Genomic DNA, 21402 nt, shown 5'->3' on the forward strand with positions numbered 1-21402 from the left:
GTGTTGAGACCATCCTTCTAATGGGACGACGGATTCTCCGTTCTGTTGGCTCTGATCTCATTACCATGAGGTAACATGAGAGTTTGAAGGCCTGGGAATCACTTAGGCCAGAGGTGTCTTCCTGTGCTTTATATTAGATTTGACTGCCTGATAATCACATTTATGGCCACTTCTGCTGCAATCCTGTGCAAGCATGATTTGATTTATGTTTGAGCTGAAGGGTAGAAAAGGTACTTCTTTAGCCTGATTTGTTATTTTTTTGTAAATATCACATTTTAGACCAGCGTTCTGAGGACAGAACCTCTTTACAAACAGCTCTCAGCCTCATTGAGACCTCTGTAATATCGTGTTAAACATGCATTATTTTTTTTTTGTTTTTCTGTGATTCTCCAGGTGTATCTTGGGAAGGATGGTGCAGTAGAGGTGTACGCAGATTCTGTGATACATCCCAACTCCCCCATCAACAGCGACCTTTTACTTGATCAAAATGGATCCCACATCTACATCATGACCAGAACAACAGTAAGTTCTCAAAGACATGCAGCTGGACACACACTTTCATGTTCCGTGGGTTCAGATGAAGGATACAAATACAGCAGATGCATAAACGGATTTGGCCAGATGTCTTCATGAATGAGAATGAACAAGGTTCGTCATTCGTCAGACGTTTCGTAGTTTGTCAGGTTTTTTTTCACGGTTTGATACTTCCTCAAGCTGTGTGGTTCTCAAAGACGAAACAAGAGCAGCCAGCTGGCAGCTGAGGTCAAAGGTCACAAACCCCACTGAGATGGGCACAACAGTCAGCAGGGGGTGAAAGGTCGTACATAACAATGGTATTGATCAGCAAAAGTGGCCTTCATTGTGTCAGCACGCTCCCTACTGAGTGTGTGTGTGGGAAGCAGTGGAAGGTGATGAATGAACATGGGAAACTGCAGGTCTACACCATGGTTTTATGGCGTTAATGTCATGGATAATAAATGAAAGATAAACATTTGATGCACAATTCATAAGCCATGATTCTCAGATTTGAGGCTAATAATTACGAATGCAGCCACAAGTGCTGTCAAATCCACACGTGAAGCAATAACTGAATGGTTGAACGAAAACCAAGAGTTACTAATAGCAGTGAACTTAATTCAAGTAACCCTCTGAACTTTCAACACACCTGACCGGTTTCTAACCTTTAAAAGTCAAGAAATAACTAGAAAAAGGTATATTTTATGTTTCTTGGAAGATTTTTAACTAGTTGTCACCATCTGGTGTCTAGAAAAGCACAGATATGGTAACTTCACACAGTTTTTGGAGACCTATGCAGTTATGATTAGCATGGAGCTTCCAGATTAATTTGGACATGACAAAGATCGGTCCAACAGAATTTTAGATGAGATCTGAAGGTCAAAGTTAGCTTTTAAAGGAATTACAATTCCACTATAATGGTTTATTTTTGACTGTACATCAAATAGAATAAAATAAAAATGTGTTAAATTATGCTATTCAGGTAGCCTGGAAAGCCATCCTATATTTGTGAATTTATAGTCAGGCCACGAGTCATGAAACCACCCAGTCGTCGGGCAGAATCTACGATTTTCTTTCAAACTGCCTGCACAGGCAAGTGGACAGTGCTGAGACCAACATTATGTGTTTTTTTACCCCGGAAATCACTCAACGAGGCAGTTCGAGAAACACCGATAATGAAAAAAAACATTACATCCTTTTTCTAAATAAAGGTCTTAAAGTGACAGTGTGTGTTTTCCCTGGCTACGGGAGCAGTATATGCGTACATAATTACAAGCAAGCTGTATTTTTGTGTTTGAGTAAAACCTTACCAATGGATCGCAACAAGCGAAGGGGTAAATGTGTAAGACAACGCTTATGAATGGTGAAAGTTTTGTAACCATTTGTTACAAATCAGTAAATGCATTTTGTCCTCATGGGCTCCTGTAGAAGGAAACGCGACATCTAATATGGCTGTAGATCTACGCTCATGTATTTTAGACCCGATTTTTCTGGGTATATGTTACAAAGCTGCCAACTGGGCATCATTTAATACATTTTTAACAACATTTTGATGGATATTTCCAGACATTAACGGCTAAAACTACACATAGTCTCTTTAAGTATCATCAGTTTGCTCATGTCCCCAAAAACGCGCAAGTTTAAATCATTGATGCAGAAGTAGTTTCAAACGAGCGCCTTTGCTGAGCTGACTCCTTGTTTGTTAGGTGTCAAGCATGACCAGTGCTTTTATCGGCAAGACACAAAACAGCTTGAGCCAATGGCAGAGCTGCTGAGGCTACGTGACTAGGCATACCTGCAGAATCACATCTTTTGTGACTCTTTCTGAAGTAGACTTCTTGTGACGGAGATGATTTTCTTCCACACCATTTCACGCTGAGGGTCCAGCACATTCTCCTTTCCTGGGAGCCTTGAGCACCAACATTAAGTTCCCATACAGTTTTAACAGATGTAGTTTGATGACAAGTTGGACACCAGCCAAGAACAGCCTTCTTTTGTTTTGCCATTCTACTAAATAATGAGTGTTTTTGTCATATTTGTGTTGTTTCACTACAGGGTAGTGATAGAAGTACTCCAGCTGCTGGTTATGACCACATTTAATCTGCAACTAAAAAACCAAAAGCAACATTTCTGATTCAGTTAAAGGAGCTGACTTTTTTTAAATTAACCATCTTGTTGCGGTTTGAGTGATTTGCTGTGGAATTACTTTTTGCATCGTGAGATTTCAAAAGAAAGGCAATATTTCATATTAGGAGGAAGTTAAAGGGACTTTACGGAGTTTTTAATTTTTTTGCTCGCCATTGCCCCCTCAGGCCAAAAGCGTAACGGCAGCTTCAATAGTAGGCTCGTGCACGAGGCGCGCATGCTGTACGTGCACGCTGCTTAACGAAAATAACAGCTGAGACAGTCCCTTGTGTGTGTGTGTGTGTGTGTGTGTGTGTGTGTGTGTGTGTGTGTGTGGCCCGGAGGACAGAGGACAGGAGAATGTGCAGCTAATTAATTAAATAATTTGGTTCTGTACCTTTCTCTTCAGCACAGCCAACAAAGGTTTATGATGGGTCAGTCCTCCTGCATGCTCAGATCATTCCCTTCTCTTGCTTGAAAAATTGTTCCAAAATGAAAGTTGAACCCACATCGTTTTTATCTGTGAATTCAATGCCATTCGGCGAGTCTCAAATAAAAATTTGGGCGTCTTATTACTGTTAAAAAAATATACCATTAATGTAAAAAAGAAACTCTACATGAACTATGTTCACATCCAGAATCAAACCTGGGTCTTCTGCACGAGAGACCGACATCTTACTAGGTGAGCTAAAGCGCCAGTGATGTCCTTTGTATCTGTAACTTTTATATCCTTGATGACAGCTGAAACAACGTTCAAAGAACGGTTTGGAGCGAAAATGGCTATTTTGTTGCTGATTTGCAGGAAATATCTAGAAGAAAGTTCTACAGAAAGTAGCTAAGGGTCCTCAGAAATGTAGCTAGGTTCGTCGCTAGGCATGAGGAACAGCGACAAAGTGGCACTACCTCTCTCTCTGCTGTTAAAGCTACGGATAGCAAATGCTACGGGCTATGCCTGAGCGTGAACGCGCATGAAGCAGCCTGCTCGACCCGAGCATCTCTCTTTTTCTGTGATTTTACAGAAAAACAGGCAATCATAGTAAAAATGCCAGGGCTCATTCTACAGGACCAGGGCATTGCAGGAGAATGTATGAAGAAGACAGTTATTATTTCTATACATGTTTTGGCTGTCAAACTTCCATAATGTCCCTTTAAGTGGAGAAGTAAAGGAAGTAAACACATTTTATGTGTGTGTGTGTGTGTGTGTGTGTGTGTGTGTGTGTGTGTGTGTGTGTGTGTGTTAAAGTAGAAGAAAAGCTTCAAATAATGTTTTTTTAAATATTTTTATATTTTTCACTTTAATGAAGCCGTAATCATCCAGTTAGTCTTCATGAAGATTCAGATTCATTAGATTTGCTAACCACACCTATTGATTGACTCTCTTGCCAAGGGACCTGACTAATCTCTAGCGGTTCTGAATAATCATAGCCTTTTGTTAGATAATTTGATCACTGGTGTTCTTTATTCTCAAACTCTAAAATTATCCATCCACACTTATATCATTGACCTCATCCAGTTTACAAATGAGCCAAAATGCATTCATTGATCCTTTTCAGTTGGAGAAGCGTCCGGTGGCAGAGTGTGGTGCTCATTTGGACTGCCAGTCCTGTTTGTCTGCCAGAGACCCTTACTGTGGCTGGTGTGTCCTGGAGGGACGGTGAGTCTCGCTGCTTTTTGTTGCAGATGTTCTTGACTCTTTCACCCTGTAATGTCTCTGCGGTGTTCCAGCTGTGGCCAGCGGTGGGAGTGCCAACGGGGATCTCTGCAGGGCCAGTGGTTGTGGAGCTTCAACCAGACGCAGCAGTGCCTCGGCATCCAGCGCCTCAGCCTCTACAACATCAGCCGTGGAGAGAAAACAGACGTAAGATGACGAGAAAGTTCTGTATTCTACCACTAATCTATTGGATTGTAGTTTTAGTATTTATCTTTCTCTCTTCTTTCTGGATGTTTTTATTTTCTCACCCAGATTGCTCTGTCGGTAGAGGGCCTCCCCAACCTTAAACAGGGAGAAGCCTACTCTTGCTTCTTCCAGGACACAGAAACTCCTGCCTTGCTCACTACTGCCGGTGTGATCTGTTCCACACCCGATGCCAGCAGCTTGCCTCCGATTGGTCAAGGAGATGGTGAGTGGTAGAGGTGTAAGAAAATATCAATAAACGGAAAGATTGTGATACTTCAATTTGATACTAGATTGATATATAAATGCAGTGTAATGATTTTTTTATAGAAAAAATACTTGCAAACATTTACTGTTATTATGTTTTGTGGTGCAATTCAAACGCCGACTGCTAGGTGGCAGCAGTTTTTACAAAATATTGCAATAAGACTGGATGTGTCTTGGAAGCTTCTGACCTAAGTTTTAAAGTTAAATTCATTCTCAAAAAATGAGTCAATCAAATGTTGCTTTTAGTACCACAATATGTAGTATCATCTCTACTGTACTGTTATATTTATTGTATCACCAGATTTTTGCCAAAACTGTGGAAGAAATAGGCTCAACATAATGACTTTTTAGTCATAGAATTTTTATTCAGTGAAATTATGTATTTGAGTATTTTTTTTTACTTAAAATAAAAAAATATCTTAAAAAATTCAACAACAGATTTTTAACATTAAAAAAATCAGCAGCAAAAAATCTACTTAAAAAATTCAACAACTGCAGCAACCCAAGCCGACGTAGTCACCACCCAATCAAATGGAGTGGCTTTTAGCCAATCAAATGATATCTTTCCGAACATGTGACACCAGTGAGGCGTCGACTCTATTGAGTGACAGTTGCTTCGTTTTGGGTCACCAGGAGGTCACGTTCATTGTTGAATTTTTAAAGTAGAAATTTTATCATTGAAATGTTGTTGATGAAATTCTGCAGTTGAATGTTTACAGATTTACAGAAAAAACATTCAAATACAAATTTCACATAATGAAATTTCAATGTCATTAAATGATAAACAGCTTGTATTTGTATAGCGTCTTCTTAGGGTTCTACAACCCCCCCCAAGGCGCTTCACAACACAGTCGGTCATTCTCACATTGGTGGGGATGAGTTACAATGTAGCCACAGCTGCCATGGGGTGCATTGACAGAGGCGAGGCTGCCGAGCACTGGTGCCACCGGTCCCTCGGACCACCACCAGCAGGCAGGGTGGGTTAAGTGTCTTGCCCAAGGACACAACAGCAGCATTCTCCGTTCGAAGCTGGGATTGAACCTACAACCTTCAGGTTACTGGACAACCGGCGCTACCTCTGAGCTACTGCTGTTCCTAAGTTCAATGTCTAAAAATAGTCATAATCTGGCAAGACTGTTTCTTCCACACCACACACACCTCTAGTCAGTGGAAATGCTGAAACTTCTCTGAAGATGTTAGAATTTGGTCTGAAACCCAGATAAGCTAACAGCACAATAGGATCATTTGAAATCTGACAACTGGTTTGGCTCCTATGCAGAGTTTGTGATGGTGACCTTGTCGCTGCGTTTCGTTAACGTGACGGTAGCCGAGACAGAATTCACCTTCTACAACTGCAGCTTGGTGCAGGAGCTGTCAGGGCGCAGACCGTGAGTAAACAAGCATCCAGCTACCTGTTTGTGTTGTCAGATCTACTACAAATGAAAGTGCATCATCTATGGCTGCAAGGTGTTTCTGATAGAATATTGTTTTAACATCAGAAGCCAAATATGTGTCTTTTATTAAGGAACTATAGAAAATCAACTAAATATGTTCTTGAAACATTGAGATTGCTTTGGACGTTAGCTGTGATCTGTGATGCTGTTTGATGATTTACCTGCATTCCTGCTGTGTGCTCTGCCAGATGCCAAGGGTGTGTTAGCAGTCGCTGGGGGTGTAATTGGTGCATCCGCGAGCATGTCTGCACACATAGGCACACCTGCAGCCAAGGATTCACCATCTACAACCAACATGTGAGTCACGGATAAGTCTGAGTTAGGAGACGTTGGCTGCGTTTTTAATCCCATCAGCTGCCGTACTTGTCTGAGCATCATGCCGTTTGTCCTGTCCGGTATTATTTTTGATTTAAACCACACCACTCTTGAGTTATTTTGCTATGCTTTTGCAAAACCCTTTTTGTTTTATCCTAATTTTGTCTTGCCCTTGCTTTTTTTCTTGTCTTCTCTTTTCCTCATTTGTTTACTTCTCCATCATCAAGTTTAAACCATCAACACCCACCGTCCCACCCCTGACCAGAACACCTCCATCATCACCTCCTTCTGTTCCAACGGCCCAAACAACAACAACAACAACACAGCCACCACTCACAGAGGCATCCGCCCCCGCCACAACAGCTGTTCCCACATCCACCACAACAGTGACACCTCCCACCAGTCCTCACGCTGAACCCACCATGCCAGCAACCCTCTCCACAACATCCCCTTTTGTCAGGATCTCCCCCCAGGCCAGCACCACTCACCCCGATGCCACCACAGATGGGCGTCCCTACGATGTGGAGGAAACGACGGCAGAAGCTGGTGCTGCCATAAGTGGCTCCTTCGAGGACGAAGATCCCGGCATCTTCAATATCACAGAGGAAATTACCCACACTACATTACCCAGCACCACTAGTGGCCACCTAGACACTTTGCTGAGATTTTTAGAGCCATCTGGTGAAGCAATGGGCTCTTCTTTTGAGATGAGCTCAACTACTTCCAGTGAAGTGGTTCCTTTAATAGAGCTCTCTGTCAGCGAGGACAAGGAAGACATTCTTCTCGCCACCTCTGCAGAGAATGTCTCACCTCTGAGTGTGGATGGGTGGGGGGAGCCTGAGATGGAAACAGAGGTGGACTCTGAAACGGTTACGTCTATCGCTCATTCGGTCATCTTGACTGAAACATTCATTGACCCCAACACAGAATCTCCAGCCAGCATCCAATCTGATTCTGAGTCTTTGGTTCTGGTGAGTGGTTGGAGCTGCTGCAAAAAAATGTTCTGCAGATCACCACAAAAAAAAAACAAAAAAAAAACATGCTGGCAGGGTTATTAAAACATTTATATCTGCAAAGATGAAACCCCTGGTACTGAAAGGTTAGCTGGGAGGGAGACTCTGAATGGCTCTTCTCAACACATTGATAATTATTTTAACATGCAGGTTGTAACTTGTTGAGTTAGTTTATGTATGAGAGCCATGCAGACTGTTTGCCTTTGTTTCAGTATTTCTCCTAAATAGCATCTTAGCCATACTTTAATGTTTTTAAAACAGATAGTAAAGGCTGCATCTTAAAGATTTCTCAGAGTTCAAAACCACATTTTCCTTTTTCAGTCTAGACAGCCAAAAAGTCTGTGCTGTTAGTAACATCGTAATGACCACGGAGAACTGGGTTTCACACATCATACGCACAGACATGCACCCTTATATGTCACAACCCACCTCAGCTTCAGCAATATATAAGCTTTGGTGGCAGTAATGCTAGCTGGAGCTATAGCTAACCCTAGAGACTAGAGTTAGTGGTAGCTTGAGCCTAGAGCCAAGGGCCTTGCCCAGTCAACTGCTACCGCTAGCTGGGGCTACAGCTAACCCTAGAGTCTAGAGTTAGTGGTAACTTGAGCCTAGAGCCAAGGGCCTTGCCCAGTCAACTGCTACCGCTAACTGGGGCTACAGCTAACCCTAGAGTCTAGAGTTAGTGGTAGCTTGTGTCTAGAGCCTAGACCATTCAACTGCTAACGTTAGCGGGGAGCTACCGCTAACTCTAGACCAGTCTATTACTAACGTCCCCGTTGGATGAGAGGAAAACAAAGAAAAATGTTCCTGGATGTACTGGGAAATTCCAGACTATGAATGACAGTCGATAGACTCATAGCTTGCTGTCCGAAATGTTGCCATTTAATCACACACCCCTCCCAATACGTATTTGATTTTTTGAGTAACTAGATTTAGACAAAAAGGTTTGACGCAAGTTCAGATGCCCTGTAACAACTAGAACTGCTTTCAGGAATTTACTGCGCCAGTTTCTTTTCCAAGAAGAGTTCAAAATTCCAGCGACAAAGGAATAGAAAAAACCCTTTTAAACCTTTTTGGAATCTCTCTCTGCAATGATGTTTTTGATTCATCTCCAACAGCTGCAGCCCAGAGAAGCCTTTACATAATGGCTGAAATTTAAACTCAAAAATAAATTAGTTTAGAGAAATGTCGTTTTTCCTTGCTTCTTCAAAGGAAAGCAACTGGACTTTAGAAGGTTTAATCTACTCGTTTAAAAGTTCTTTAAAATTGAGATACAAATAAAAGAAAAACACAGAAGAAGGCCCTTGCTCTTTTAGTTTGAGCACCAAGCTGCGACCTGGATGACTGAACAGCTTCACCAGTGTGCCTTAATTAACCACAAAGACAGGAGCCGTAATGTGCAGTCGCTCACCGCGGCGTACTAAACCGAGTAACTCGCTTCAGCTGCAGTTGGCTGTAAAGCTTCTCCTCTCTACAAATCCAGACCTGACCGACACAAAATCAATGTAATCTCAAATGTGAAGATGCAGCCGAGTAATTTAAAGCTGACAGGTTCATTGACCAATCTACCCTCTCCATATTGTTTCTGGTCACCTCATTTACTGCAACTGGCAAGTAGCATCACGCTAACTCAGCGGTTCCCTCCACGAGCCAGTGGTCTGTCCCTATCTCCAAACTCACTTGCCCATGGGGCTTCATTGCTGGTATGCGTGCTTTTATGTTGGTTGTTGTCTAGTTTGTTTGCATATCTGTTTACGTATGAGGCGGAATAATCAATGGCCTGATTTAATTTGTGCTAAAGGGTATCATTTTTCTTACTGGAAAGAGTATGCAGATCATTTAATTTTCCATAGAGATTGTCTAACAAGCATATCTTGATGTGGTAAATGGGAAGCCAGTCTCGTTTGTCCCATTTCTGACCTCAACTGGAGTGTTCTGTTTGTGGAGATTTAGAAGAAAGATTATTTAAGCGTTCATCTTCTAGTCAAAGGAAATGGTAACAGTTCATTAAGCCTCATGGCAGCGCCCCTATGCACAGTACCAGTACAGAATTAACCCTAGAGAAGATCTAAAATGAATAAAGAGCTTAGATTCTAGTAGATAAGTTGGGTTTTCTGACAATGTCTTAATAATGGTTCATGCATCCTTTTGTAAACCTTTGTGTCATCAAATTAGCATCACATGGTTGTTTGGATGGACTTCTGTTTATGAGTATAAATCTCACCAACGGCAGCACTTCCTGGGGTCACTTCTGGAACAAATGTCATAATATTTCTGCTGGAATAACAACGTGACTGTAATGGTGAAGTAAATGTTGAAGAAAATAGTTTAGGACGTACTGCTAGGACATTTGGGGGGTGTGAGCCGTTTCATGACTGCATTGATAAACTTTCTGTGAGCTCATCAGTGTATAAACTCCATTTCTCCAAACAGAGGAAGTTACACACACCACAACGTTTACACAGAAACACTCTTCATATTGCTCCAGAAATCCCTTTGGGTATAAACATTGCTCTTCTTTTTGGTGATGCACCATCAGGAATGTCCGTGTGTGGAGAGTGTCCGGGATTCTCCTCTCCTTCCGGTCAACGTGGAGAGGAAGATCACGCTAGTGGGCCAACACTTGAACCTGTTTCAGGTAAAAAACACATCAGCCTTTTCATCTCCACGGTGAAAAAACCAAACCTAATCATAGTTTTAATCATCTTTGAGTAGATGCTAACATGATCTGGGTTTTTGAACACAATCAGGACGAGACTTTGGACTACGAGTGCGTGTTGGACATCGAGAACCAGTCCGTGGTGGTGGAGGCCTCGGTAGAGCCAGATGCTTCTGTGCCATCACTCTACTTCATCACCTGCCAATCACACCAGGTCAGAAACGATCAGCCAGTCAGAGGACTCACATCCATTCATTCTCCCTGCATAGTCATCAGTATCAGTAATGCTAATCCGATGCGTTGTTGCAGTACGCGTATTCCCTCTCGATGGAGGAATACCCAGCCACGATCAACGTGAGGAGGAAAAACAACTTCCTCATCGACAGCGCTGAAGATCTGTACGGTGAGTCGTGTGTTTTTGTTTTTTAGTGTGGCAAGGTGGAGAAACGAGGGTTTGGGCGGGATTAGATCCCCAGACTCCCAGGTGAGAGTCACGCGCACTAACCAGTCAGCCAAAGGGACATCCCTTGGCCAAGTAGCCAGGGCGCATGATCAATTGAGACACTGTGACAGGACGCTCACACTGCCACATCGGCATCCCTAACCCTGTTTCCTTCTAACCGTTTCTTTAGTGACTCTGTTCAACTGTTCGGTGAGCCGGTCCGACTGCAGCCGCTGTCGAACTGCCGACCCGAAGTACGGCTGCGTGTGGTGCGGTGGAGCTGCCGGTTCTCGGTGTGTTTATCAAGACTCCTGCACTGATGAGATCAAACACACCTGCCCTGCGCCGGTCATACACTTCGTGAGTAATTATTCAGTTTTTATTTTGATTCATTCAGATAAACTTTTATGACCAACTTAAAGGTCAAAGTCACCCCAACAAAACATTCTAATCGTCACTCTTGAGTTTTTCATGGAGGCTGAACACGAAGTCTGCTACACCTCTCTTCTGCATTAGATTCTGATAGAAAGTAGTCAGTGAAGCTCTAAGATTAAAAAAGCCTGAACTGATAGCAAGCTAACCATTAGCATTAGCAACTCCACCACAAAGCAGAACTCCTCCAGGTTTGTTATTTACGGAGATAAAATGAAGGGCTGAAAATTTACTGTGTTTTGAGTCTAACTGTCAAAACTGTTGCATTTGTTGTGTTTTTGTGTTCCAGTTGGACCCGGTGTCCGGTCCAGTCGAAGGCGGGACAGTCGTGACCATTTCAGGCTCTAACCTCGGGCAAAGAGCCGAAGACATCGAGAATTCAGTCACAGTCGCTGGAGTGTTGTGCAACGTCATCCACAGCAGATATGAAGTTTCCTCGAGGCAAGCTGCCATCTCTCTCACTCACTCACTCACTCACTCACTCACTCACTCACTCACTCACTCACTCACAAACACACACACACACATGGATACACATATGCATGCACGCACAAACCTACAAGCACACATACACACACCTACAAGCACACACGCACACACACACACTCACCTACAAGCACACACGCACACACACACTCACCTACAAGCACACACACACTCACACTCACACACACACACACACACACACAGACACTCATACGGATGCACACACACACACACACACACACAGCTACAAGCACACACACACACACGGACACACACACACGGACACACACACACACGGACACACGCACACACACGGACACACACACACACACACGGACACACACACACACACGGACACACACACACACACACACCTTTTCTAATGCCAGCTCTGTGATGGCATCCTCCAGGATTGTGTGTGAGACTGGAGCGAGTCGGGGGGAGAGGGTCGGCCCCGCCTCAGTGGAAGTGAGAGGGGGAGGACTCGGGCGTTCAGCTCAGACGTTCAGTTTTCAGGTCAGTGTCACTTTCCCTCAACAGGAGGTTGAATAAATCTGTAAATAAAACAAAACGTGCACGTTGGTGTTCTCCACTTCAACATGATCTAAACAGCTAAACTGGTCATTTCCTGCTTCAACCTCATTCCACCACGTTTCTCAACATTCAAGTCCTTCATTTATGGATATTTGTACCAAAAGTAGAAAAATCTGCTGAGAAATGAGCTCTAAAAGAAGAGTAAATGCTCACAAACATGTGTTGTTGTTTACAGCAACATTCTGCAGCAATGCAGAATCAATTCTTATAACAAAGAAATCTCCTGAGTGTTTTTACACTCGCTTCAAAGACCGGAGATGCTTTGGGTTTTGGCACGTTTCCCCCCAGAGTTTCGGTCGACTTGCACATAAAAGATCACAGTAATCGCTCGTGGGTGTGGAGCGGACCACTGCCTGGCTGACAGGGGGGATGGGGGTGGGGTGGGGGGGTCCCGTGGTATTTTTAGAAAAACAAACACTGAAACGCGTCATTTAAAGAATGTGGTACACGAGTGAGGCAACTAGGGTCAGCGCTGGAGAAAATCCTGCATTAACATTCCCGTTTCAGGGTTCAATTAAGGAAATGGCAGCTCGTCTTAATTAGCGTTCACTTCTTCAGGGTTTAATGGTGAGACAACGCTTATTTACACAGTCCTGAAAGGGCTGAGTCTGTAAGAGCGGGCTTGAGTAATCGTCCCACGTTACACAGAAATTAATTAGTAGAGGACATGAGTGTGTGGCAACCTTCAAGTGTTTCCCAGAATTCCTCAGTGGTTCGTTTTATCTTCCCAATAAATCACACGCTCAGTATCGGTTTATTGATCCAACGTTTTCCTCGTCTTTGCTCCCTGCCTCCTTGCATCTCAAACTGAATATTCTTCACGATCCTGTTCTTCTTTCCAGAATCCCGCTCTCATCCGCATCTTTCCTCAAAGGGGGCCCAAAGCGGGGGGGTCAATTCTCACCATTGAAGGTCGGAGACTGAAGACGGGACATCCGAGTGAAGTCAGCGTCCTGATTGGAGGGGTGTCTTGCACCGTGTAAGTGTTCCCATTGGGATAAGAAAGGGAGAAAAAACTGTTTAGAATTCATCTTTTCTGTCAGAAACTACAGAAAAATATGTGAAATAAATAAAACATCTGTTTAGGCTGAACATCCAAGAAGATAAAATCAACTGTCGGACCAGAGGCAGCAACAGGACAGGAGTGCACAACGTTGCTGTACGGTTTGGTGGAGCGGACCGCCATCTAGAGGGTTTGGTGTATCAGTACACTCCAGACCCAAACATCACAAAGGCCGCGCCATCCAAAAGCTTTCTCAGGTGAAGGAGTGAGATCGGTGCTTTCTGCAGAAGTTCAGGTTTCCAAACTAAAATAAGAATTACGTATCTGCTCATGTCTGTGTGAACTTCAGATCACACGTGTCGTGCTGACTCAGGTTTACGTCAACGCCTCCACTTACAAAAACTGCTCCGAGACATGTTTAATCCAAGACGTTCATTTAGCAATAGAGGAGAAATAAGTATTAACATTTGCAATCTTAAAATAAACGTTTGCAACATTTGGAATTTTTAATTTTTTATTTTTACATGTTTTGTACAAAATTGACTTGTTTCAGAGACAGGATCAAATAAGTTCATCTGATTATAAAAATCTAAAGATTTTAAATTTAATTTGTGTCTTTTGTGATAGGGTTTAGGGTGATGCTCAGGCGTGCAGATAGGGTGGGGGACGGGGGGGATCTGTCCTCTCCAGATTCAGATCGACCCCGATCTGTCCCCCCAACTAAGGCCAGAAAGAAAACAAAATCGGAGGTTATGCGCTTGAAGCTCCTTTTTCCAATTACATTGAATGCAGCATGATGTAAACAAACACCGACTCCAGAGGCGCCAAAGTGGTTGCTGCTAGGATGCAGGATGAAGCGAAAAAGGCAAGCAACGATTATTGCGTATTTAAAAAAGACCAACAGTGTAAGTAGGCGGGACCGATCTGTCTGTTGGTTCTAGAGTCAGTACTTTGTTGTCAGTGTTGGGACTTACTCGTTACAAGCGCCAAAGCCTCATTGCTGACTTTAACAAGTCTCATCTACAAATATGATCCCTCATGAAGTTACTACTTTACACCAGAAGATAGGGGAGATGTGTAACCTTCAGGCTGAGCAAAGTTTGGGAGTTTTTAGAGTTTGAAAATCGCCTCCCGCCGAGAGGCTCCCAGTCGGGGAGAGGAGGAGATGTGCGCAGCATGAAGAGCGCAAATATTAGATAAAACGTATAATTGCCGGCAGGTCTGGTCTTTGTTGACTGATCACTTTGTCTGGTCATGACTGACTCTGATTACGAAGCAGAATATTGACTCTGATGAAGAAATTCACCCATCCAGCCTTCCCTCCTTTACTGCCAGATCGATGGCCTTCAACTTAAATGCGGCATCATATGAACTCATACGTGTAGTTAGCATGATGAGGGGGTATGGATTTGAAAAAAAATCTTGGTCGTGCCGGCTGCTTGCATGTGCTAAATTAAAATGAGCACTTTCTTCGATTTCCACTTTTGACTTCCACCTGTTTCACTTTTTGCTAAAGCGCCCCCTGGCAGGTGAGGGAAAATACATCTTCAGTAAAGCCGCACCTCATTATAAGCCGCATGGTTCAAAGCGTGGGGAAAAAGTAGCGGCTTATAGTTTGGAAAATACGGTACATGTATTGTTTATTTGTTTGAAATCAATATGAGAAAAACAAAACGACAGATTGGAAAATGGTGCATTCAACAAAACCAAAAAGGTAACTTCTTTTAACTACCCTGATGTTCTTATTAAGTCACTTCATTCCTAAAAATCGTAAACAGTTTATTTTATTTTATTTTAATACCAGTATGAGACGAATTCCCTCTGAACTGTGAAGACTGACGATGTTTTGTGATTCATGTTGGACGTCTAGTGGCGGAAGGATCATCCGAGTCTCTGGTCACAACCTGGACGTGGTCCAGGGGCCCAAAATGAGGGTGACCCTCAGTCCTCCTGATGCTCTCCCTCCCAGAAGGAAAAGGAGCATCAAGACAAAGAACAACAAACACCCGACCAGAGGACAGGATCACCGTGGTCCACAGAAAAGATGGAGGAGGATTGTCCCCGAGGCGAAGTGTCCCGAGGGGACGCTGTGCCGCGTCAAACATGTGCGTCCGTGTGAAGAACATCATTATTTATTTCTCTTACGTTGTTGATCCAACCTCTGTCTTCTCCTTCAGTATGAAACACGCTGCATGGTGAACAACTCCTCTCTTATCATGTGTCCGACGCCTGCTGTGGGTCCGGAGGCCAAAAGGGCCAAGGTCAAAGTTCACTTCCTATTGGACAGCCTCCAATTTGACTTCAGTAACGTGAGTAGTGAAGCTTTCAGCTACGAGCCCAACCCCAAACTCCACAAGCTGAACAAGAACGACCCGAGCAAACCGTACCACCACAAACCTGGCAGCATCATCTCTGTGGAGGTGAGCGGCAGCGACTCTGATATAATCGGCTTTGTCTACAGTTGGGCAGCTCAGAAATGTTGCATCTGCACTTCTAGGGGGAGTTTCTGGATCTCGCCATGTTCAAGCAGGAGGTGGAGGCTCGGATTGGGGAGGGCACTTGTGTGGTGAAGACTTTGACACACAACCACCTGTACTGTGAACCACCAGCCCATCAGCCCTCGGTCCCAGCCAGCCAGAAGCAGGACGGCTTGGACAGTCTGCCCGAGTTCACCGTGAGTTCCAGACATTTTCTGAGTTGTAGCACATCTGTCTCAGTCTGAAGAATCAAGAAGTTCTCATGTCAAGTTTAACCTAAACATGGTTTTTAATGAAAGGTTAAACAGACAAATACTAATTTAGGGGTTGTATGAACTAGTCGACTTCACTGCTCTGTAGTGACTTTTTATGCCTGTCATCGACTAGTCGCTGTCACGTGATAATGACCGACAAGATGCGGTCCTCGGAAAAGACAGCAGGTGACGAGCCCCTGTGCTGTGCCAGAGTGTCGGTACTGACGCCCGCCGTAAAACGGACATTTAACCAAATTGTGACGTTTACCCTCTTGCAATTTAACCTTCCCCTCACCCCCATCCTAACCTTAACCAGCTTGCGCATGCAAAGCTCTGATCGTTGACGCTCTCCAGACATCTGCGTCCTGAGCACGGCCACAGTAACATTATCAAATCAGGTGTCGCCACCTCAAAAACTAATTTAACACGCAATCGTTCATGTTGGCTCATTTCCTTTTATGTTTTCTGTCTTTTATTTGTGCCTGATGCGTTTCGCTGCTGTGGAGCGGAGCGCATCACCTGTTTTGTCCTCCGGTGACCTCACCTCACTGGTGCGGCCAGCGAGCACTCCGCTGTTTTTGCGGTCGGTAGATCTTTTAGAAACTGCAGTTCAAAGGTAACTCATAAGGTGAATATATATGAAGCCAGGTTGCAGCTTTTCTTTAGGGTTGAGAGGAGATGCAGGAAGATAATAAACAGAAAAATAGTCAAATAAAAACAAGTTTGTTTTTTTACCTGGTGGTTGCAACAAACAAACACCACTGAAGGTAATCAGAAGTGAGGAACAGAAAATGAAATAATTATTTTAATGTTTAGAGCTGCAGGAACTCTGAGAGGCTGCAGGCGCATCAGTGAGTTTGCGGCCGCTGCACAGGGGGAGGGGGGAGATGGCTGAAGCAGGGGAACAGTAAAGATGCAAAAACTACCGTTGTTAAAAGAGATGTGTTTAACTTAGAAAATGTGGGTGGGCACAATTTTAATTGTCCAGCGGTCACCTATCGTCAGTTTTAGCCACTTCAGGTGTATGACATCAACGACAAGTCAAAGTCGATTCGATTTTCATTACTTGACGGTCGACTTTAAAAATAGTGAAGTCATGCAGCCCCTACTCATTTTTATATATGAACGATTAATAATAGTGGTCCCCAGCATTATATTAAAACCACATTGACGTTTATTGTTATTGCCCCCATGCAGCAATGGTAAACACACACTGACGCCCTTGCAAAAACAAAGGCAGTGAAACAGCCACTTGTAATGTCTTCCTGGGCTTTTCATGTGGAGCTGAAATCTAAACTACGAATCTGATACATCTCCTTAAAAACACACTGCTGTTTCTGTGCCACCACAGCCAATCACCTGTCTCCATTCAGTGCTAGTCTGCCTCCTTTTAAACACCATCACCATTAGAGCTCACAGTTCACGGCGGTAACTCGGACAAAAATACGGAGCTGGCCGACGCTGAAAGTTACGTTAGAAAAACTGAGAAGTCGCCTACAGACAAAAAAATGTTGAAGACAGCTGTATTTGTCTCACTGGAAGTCCGTCTGTGGCTGCAAGTGTCGTGTTTCACAGTCTCCTGGAGCCATGGGATGAGTTTCCTTTATTCCTAAATGAGTGGGGTTTCTTTTTGGCATAAAATTGATAAATAGGAACAAAAAAAATACTTAAAGCACAACTGGGATGGATTCTCCCTTTTTATTTCAAATGCATTGCTAAAGTATCAGATAGAAACTCGGTATCAGCAAACACTCAAAATCATGTGATTGGGACATCCCTGTCTGATATGAGCAATACGTTGAACCTAACATGTCTTCCAGGTGAGAATGGGAAACCTGAACTTCAGCCTGGGAAGAGTCCAGTATGACATTCAGGCACAGTCTACATTTCCTCTGGAGGCTCAGGTGGGAGTCGGGGTGGGAGCCTCCATTGTGGCTCTCATTGTACTCATCATAGTGCTTATTTACAGGTAACCATGAAAATACCCAATCTTCATAAAAAAACAAAAGTTCAACTGTATTAACGGGTTTCTGCTTTCCGGTTTGTCAGGAGAAAGAGTAAACAGGCCATGAGGGACTACAAAAAGGTTCAGATCCAGCTGGAAAACCTGGAGACGAGTGTCCGGGACCGCTGTAAGAAGGAGTTCACAGGTACTTCCTGGTTTCTTGTACTTAACGGTCTCCCTAAGAATAAACTACAAACACAAACCGAGACTCGTGTTCACGTTCTTAGATCTGATGACGGAGATGATGGACATGTCCAGCGACTTGGTGGGTTCAGGAATTCCCTTCCTCGACTACAGAGCATACGCAGAGCGAATTTTCTTCCCGGGCCATCAGGAGTCGCCACTGAGACGAGATCTGGACATCCCGGAAAGTCGGAGACAGACGGTAGAGCAGGGACTTGTTCAGCTGTCCAACCTGCTCAACAGCAAACTCTTCCTCACCAAAGTCAGCAAACTAACTTCTTCCGTTTTAATAGTGTCTTATTATTAAATGAATTAGCTTTGCGTGACAACCACGCTTCACATCTCCCTCCAGTTTATTCACACTCTTGAGACCCAGCGGACATTTTCCCCCAGAGACCGGGCTTACGTGGCCTCTTTGCTTACCGTAGCCCTGCACGGTAAACTGGAGTACTTCACAGACATCCTGAAGACGCTGCTTAACGACCTGGTGGAGCAGTATGTGGCCAAGAACCCCAAACTTATGCTGAGGAGGTGAGGAACTCGATGTGAGTGTGACTGGATGAGGATTTTATGTTTGTTTCTCATCTATAGAATATCGTTTTGTTTGTATCTTCCCTCCCAGAACGGAATCAGTGGTGGAGAAGCTGCTGACAAACTGGATGTCCATTTGTCTCTTCACCTTTCTGAGGGTTTGTCCTGCAGGATTTCTACATCTCACCACCTGCTCGCTAAGCTAATGACAAATGAAAATGATTCTCCTAAGACCCGTGAACCCTATTTCATTCATCCTAACTGACAAATATAAAGCAGATTTTTGTCAAATCATTTCTTAAAATGAAATAAAAATTTTACTACTTTTAATTACTGAATAACTAAATTTTATAATTGCAAATAAAAATTATACAAACCAAATATTTCTGAAAGTTAATAGCAGATCTAAGTTAAGCTAAAGGAAATATTATTGTGCCAAAAACAAAAAAAAAACATCTTGATCACATGAGGATGCTGTTTCAGGAGGATGAAAGACCTGGTTTATAAACATTTTCTTATGTTAAAAGACTTTTACTTTCTGTCTTGTGACTAAATTCTTCTTTTGTAAAATACACCTCACCTAAAGGATTAGGAACACCTGTTCAGCTTCTCCTTAATGCAATTATCTAATCAACCAATCACACGGCAGTTGCGTCAATGCATTAAGGGGTGTGGTCCTGGTCAAGACGATCTCCTGAGCTCTAAACTGAAGGTCAGAATGGGAAAGAAAGGTGATTTAAGCCATGTTGTTGGTGCCAGACGGGCCGGTCTGAGCATTTCCCAACCTGCTCAGTTACTGGGATTTTCACCCACAACCATTTCTAGGGTTACAAAGCATGGTGTGAAAAGGGAAAAACATCCAGTCCTGTGGGCGCTAAATCCTTGTTGATGCTAGAGGTCAGAGGAGAATGGGCCGACTGATTCAAGCTGATAGAAGGGCAACTCTGACTGAAATAACCACTTGTTACAACCGAGCAACGCAGCAAAGCATTTGTGAAGCCACAACCTTGAGGCGGATGGGCTACAACAGCAGAAGACCCCACCGGGTACCACTCATCTCCACTACAAATAGGAGAAAGAGGCTGCAGTTTGCACCAGCTCACCAAAACTGGACAGTTAAAGACTGGAAAAATGTTGCCTGGTCTGATGAGTCTCCATTTCTGTTGAGACATTCATGGTAGAGTCAGAATTTGGCGTAAACAGAAAGAGAACATGGATCCATCATGCCTTGTTACCATTGTGCAGGCTGCTGGTGGTGGTGTCATGGTGTGGGGATGTTATCTTGGCACCTTAGTGCCAACTGGGCATGGTTAAAATGCCACGGGCATTGTTTCTGACCATGTCCATCCCTTCATGACCACCATATTTAGGGCTTGTATCAACTAGTCGGCTTCACTGCTCTGTAGTGACTTTTTATGCATTTCATAGACTAGTCGCTGCCACGTGACAATGACCGACAAGATGGAGTCCTCGGAAAAGACAGCAGGTGACGAGCCCCTGAGTGTCGGGAGGCGACACGCTGTGCCAGAGAGTCGGTATCTGACGCCCGCGATAAAACGGACATTTGACCGAATTGTGACCTTTACCCTCTTGCAATTTAACCTTCCCCTCACCCCCATCCTAACCTTAACCAGCTTGCGCATGCAAAGCTTTGTTTCATGTTTCATCGTTCCTCTCAAACACACTTAACGGAAAATTTAGACTGACATGCTGGGTAAAGGTTAGGATGGGAGTGAATGGAAGTTTAAATAGCAAGAGGGTAAAGGTCACAATTCGTTCAAATCGCCGTTGTACCGCAGGCGTCTAAAAGCAACGAGCTGTGCCAGAGCGTCGCCTCCCGACGTGCGTCGGGAAAAAACGCTTGGTCACCCATCGTCAGTTTTAGCCGCTTCAGGTGTATGACGTCATCAATGACCAGTCAAAGTCGACTAGATTTTTATTACTTGACTGTCGACTTTAAAAAAATGAAGTTATGCATTGCCAACCGTGTACCCATCCTCTGACGCTACTTCCAGCAGGATAATGCACCATGTCATAAAGCTCCAATCATTTCTAATTGGTTTCTTGAACATGATGATGAGTTCACTGTACTACAACGGCCTCCACAGTCACCAGATCTCAACCCGATGGAGCATCTTTGGGATGAGGTGGAACGGGAGCTTCGTGCCCTGGATGTGCAACCCACACATCTCCATCAGCTGCAAGATGCTGTCCTATCAGTATGGACCAACATTTCTAAAGATGCTTTCAGCACCTTGTTGAATCAACGCCACATAGAGTTAAGGCAGTTCTGAAGGCGAAAGGGGGTGAAACACCATATTAGTGTGGTGTTCCTAATAATCCTTTAGGTGAGTGTGTAAGATCTGTTGTAAAAAGATGCAAATAGGCAAGTGTCTGACTCTACTGTAGTACATTTTGGTCATCATGGGTGGAGTTGACATTTTCGCTCTGTGTCTTTTAACAAAAACATAAAAAAATGAATTCCTAACTGCTGAATATCAAACACTGAAAAAACATGTTTTTAAAGGTTTGTGGAGGTGATTTCAGAAGTGACGACGCGGTAACCTTCACAGTGGCTCCACTTTTACACTGTAAAAAAGTATTTCCTGACAGAAGTAAAATAAATAAATAAAAGCTTTTTATTCAACTTTTCCCTTTTTTTTATTTGAATCTGCAAAACCAAAACTAGCTAGCAAATAAATCTAACATAAGGTAAATTAGTTTTTTTTTCAATAAAGAAAATTTGATCCTAT

At 43.5% G+C, this 21402-nt stretch overlaps 1 protein-coding gene across 3 annotated transcripts in view; it reads left to right on the forward strand.

Moving 5' to 3' along the window:
* The window catches only part of plxnb1a (plexin b1a), a 76730-nt gene that overhangs the window by 46394 nt on the left and 8934 nt on the right, over window positions 1-21402 (forward strand). For 2 of the 3 annotated variants that reach the window (XM_015968608.3, XM_015968607.3), the window contains 23 exons: window positions 394-522; window positions 4194-4294; window positions 4366-4498; window positions 4604-4760; window positions 6081-6189; window positions 6444-6552; window positions 6798-7541; window positions 10123-10221; window positions 10334-10456; window positions 10552-10645; window positions 10875-11044; window positions 11406-11557; window positions 12013-12118; window positions 13039-13175; window positions 13283-13456; window positions 15070-15304; window positions 15377-15619; window positions 15697-15873; window positions 17751-17899; window positions 17980-18080; window positions 18163-18380; window positions 18471-18649; window positions 18741-18807. In XM_015968608.3, the coding sequence (XP_015824094.3) occupies window positions 394-522; window positions 4194-4294; window positions 4366-4498; window positions 4604-4760; window positions 6081-6189; window positions 6444-6552; window positions 6798-7541; window positions 10123-10221; window positions 10334-10456; window positions 10552-10645; window positions 10875-11044; window positions 11406-11557; window positions 12013-12118; window positions 13039-13175; window positions 13283-13456; window positions 15070-15304; window positions 15377-15619; window positions 15697-15873; window positions 17751-17899; window positions 17980-18080; window positions 18163-18380; window positions 18471-18649; window positions 18741-18807 (3906 nt within the window). The remainder of the gene's footprint in view (window positions 1-393; window positions 523-4193; window positions 4295-4365; window positions 4499-4603; window positions 4761-6080; window positions 6190-6443; window positions 6553-6797; window positions 7542-10122; window positions 10222-10333; window positions 10457-10551; window positions 10646-10874; window positions 11045-11405; window positions 11558-12012; window positions 12119-13038; window positions 13176-13282; window positions 13457-15069; window positions 15305-15376; window positions 15620-15696; window positions 15874-17750; window positions 17900-17979; window positions 18081-18162; window positions 18381-18470; window positions 18650-18740; window positions 18808-21402) is intronic. The other variant, XM_015968609.3, reaches the window with a different exon arrangement.

The sequence above is a fragment of the Nothobranchius furzeri genome, chromosome 15 (genome assembly GCF_043380555.1).
Source record: "Nothobranchius furzeri strain GRZ-AD chromosome 15, NfurGRZ-RIMD1, whole genome shotgun sequence".
NCBI classification, from domain to species: Eukaryota; Metazoa; Chordata; class Actinopteri; order Cyprinodontiformes; family Nothobranchiidae; genus Nothobranchius; species Nothobranchius furzeri.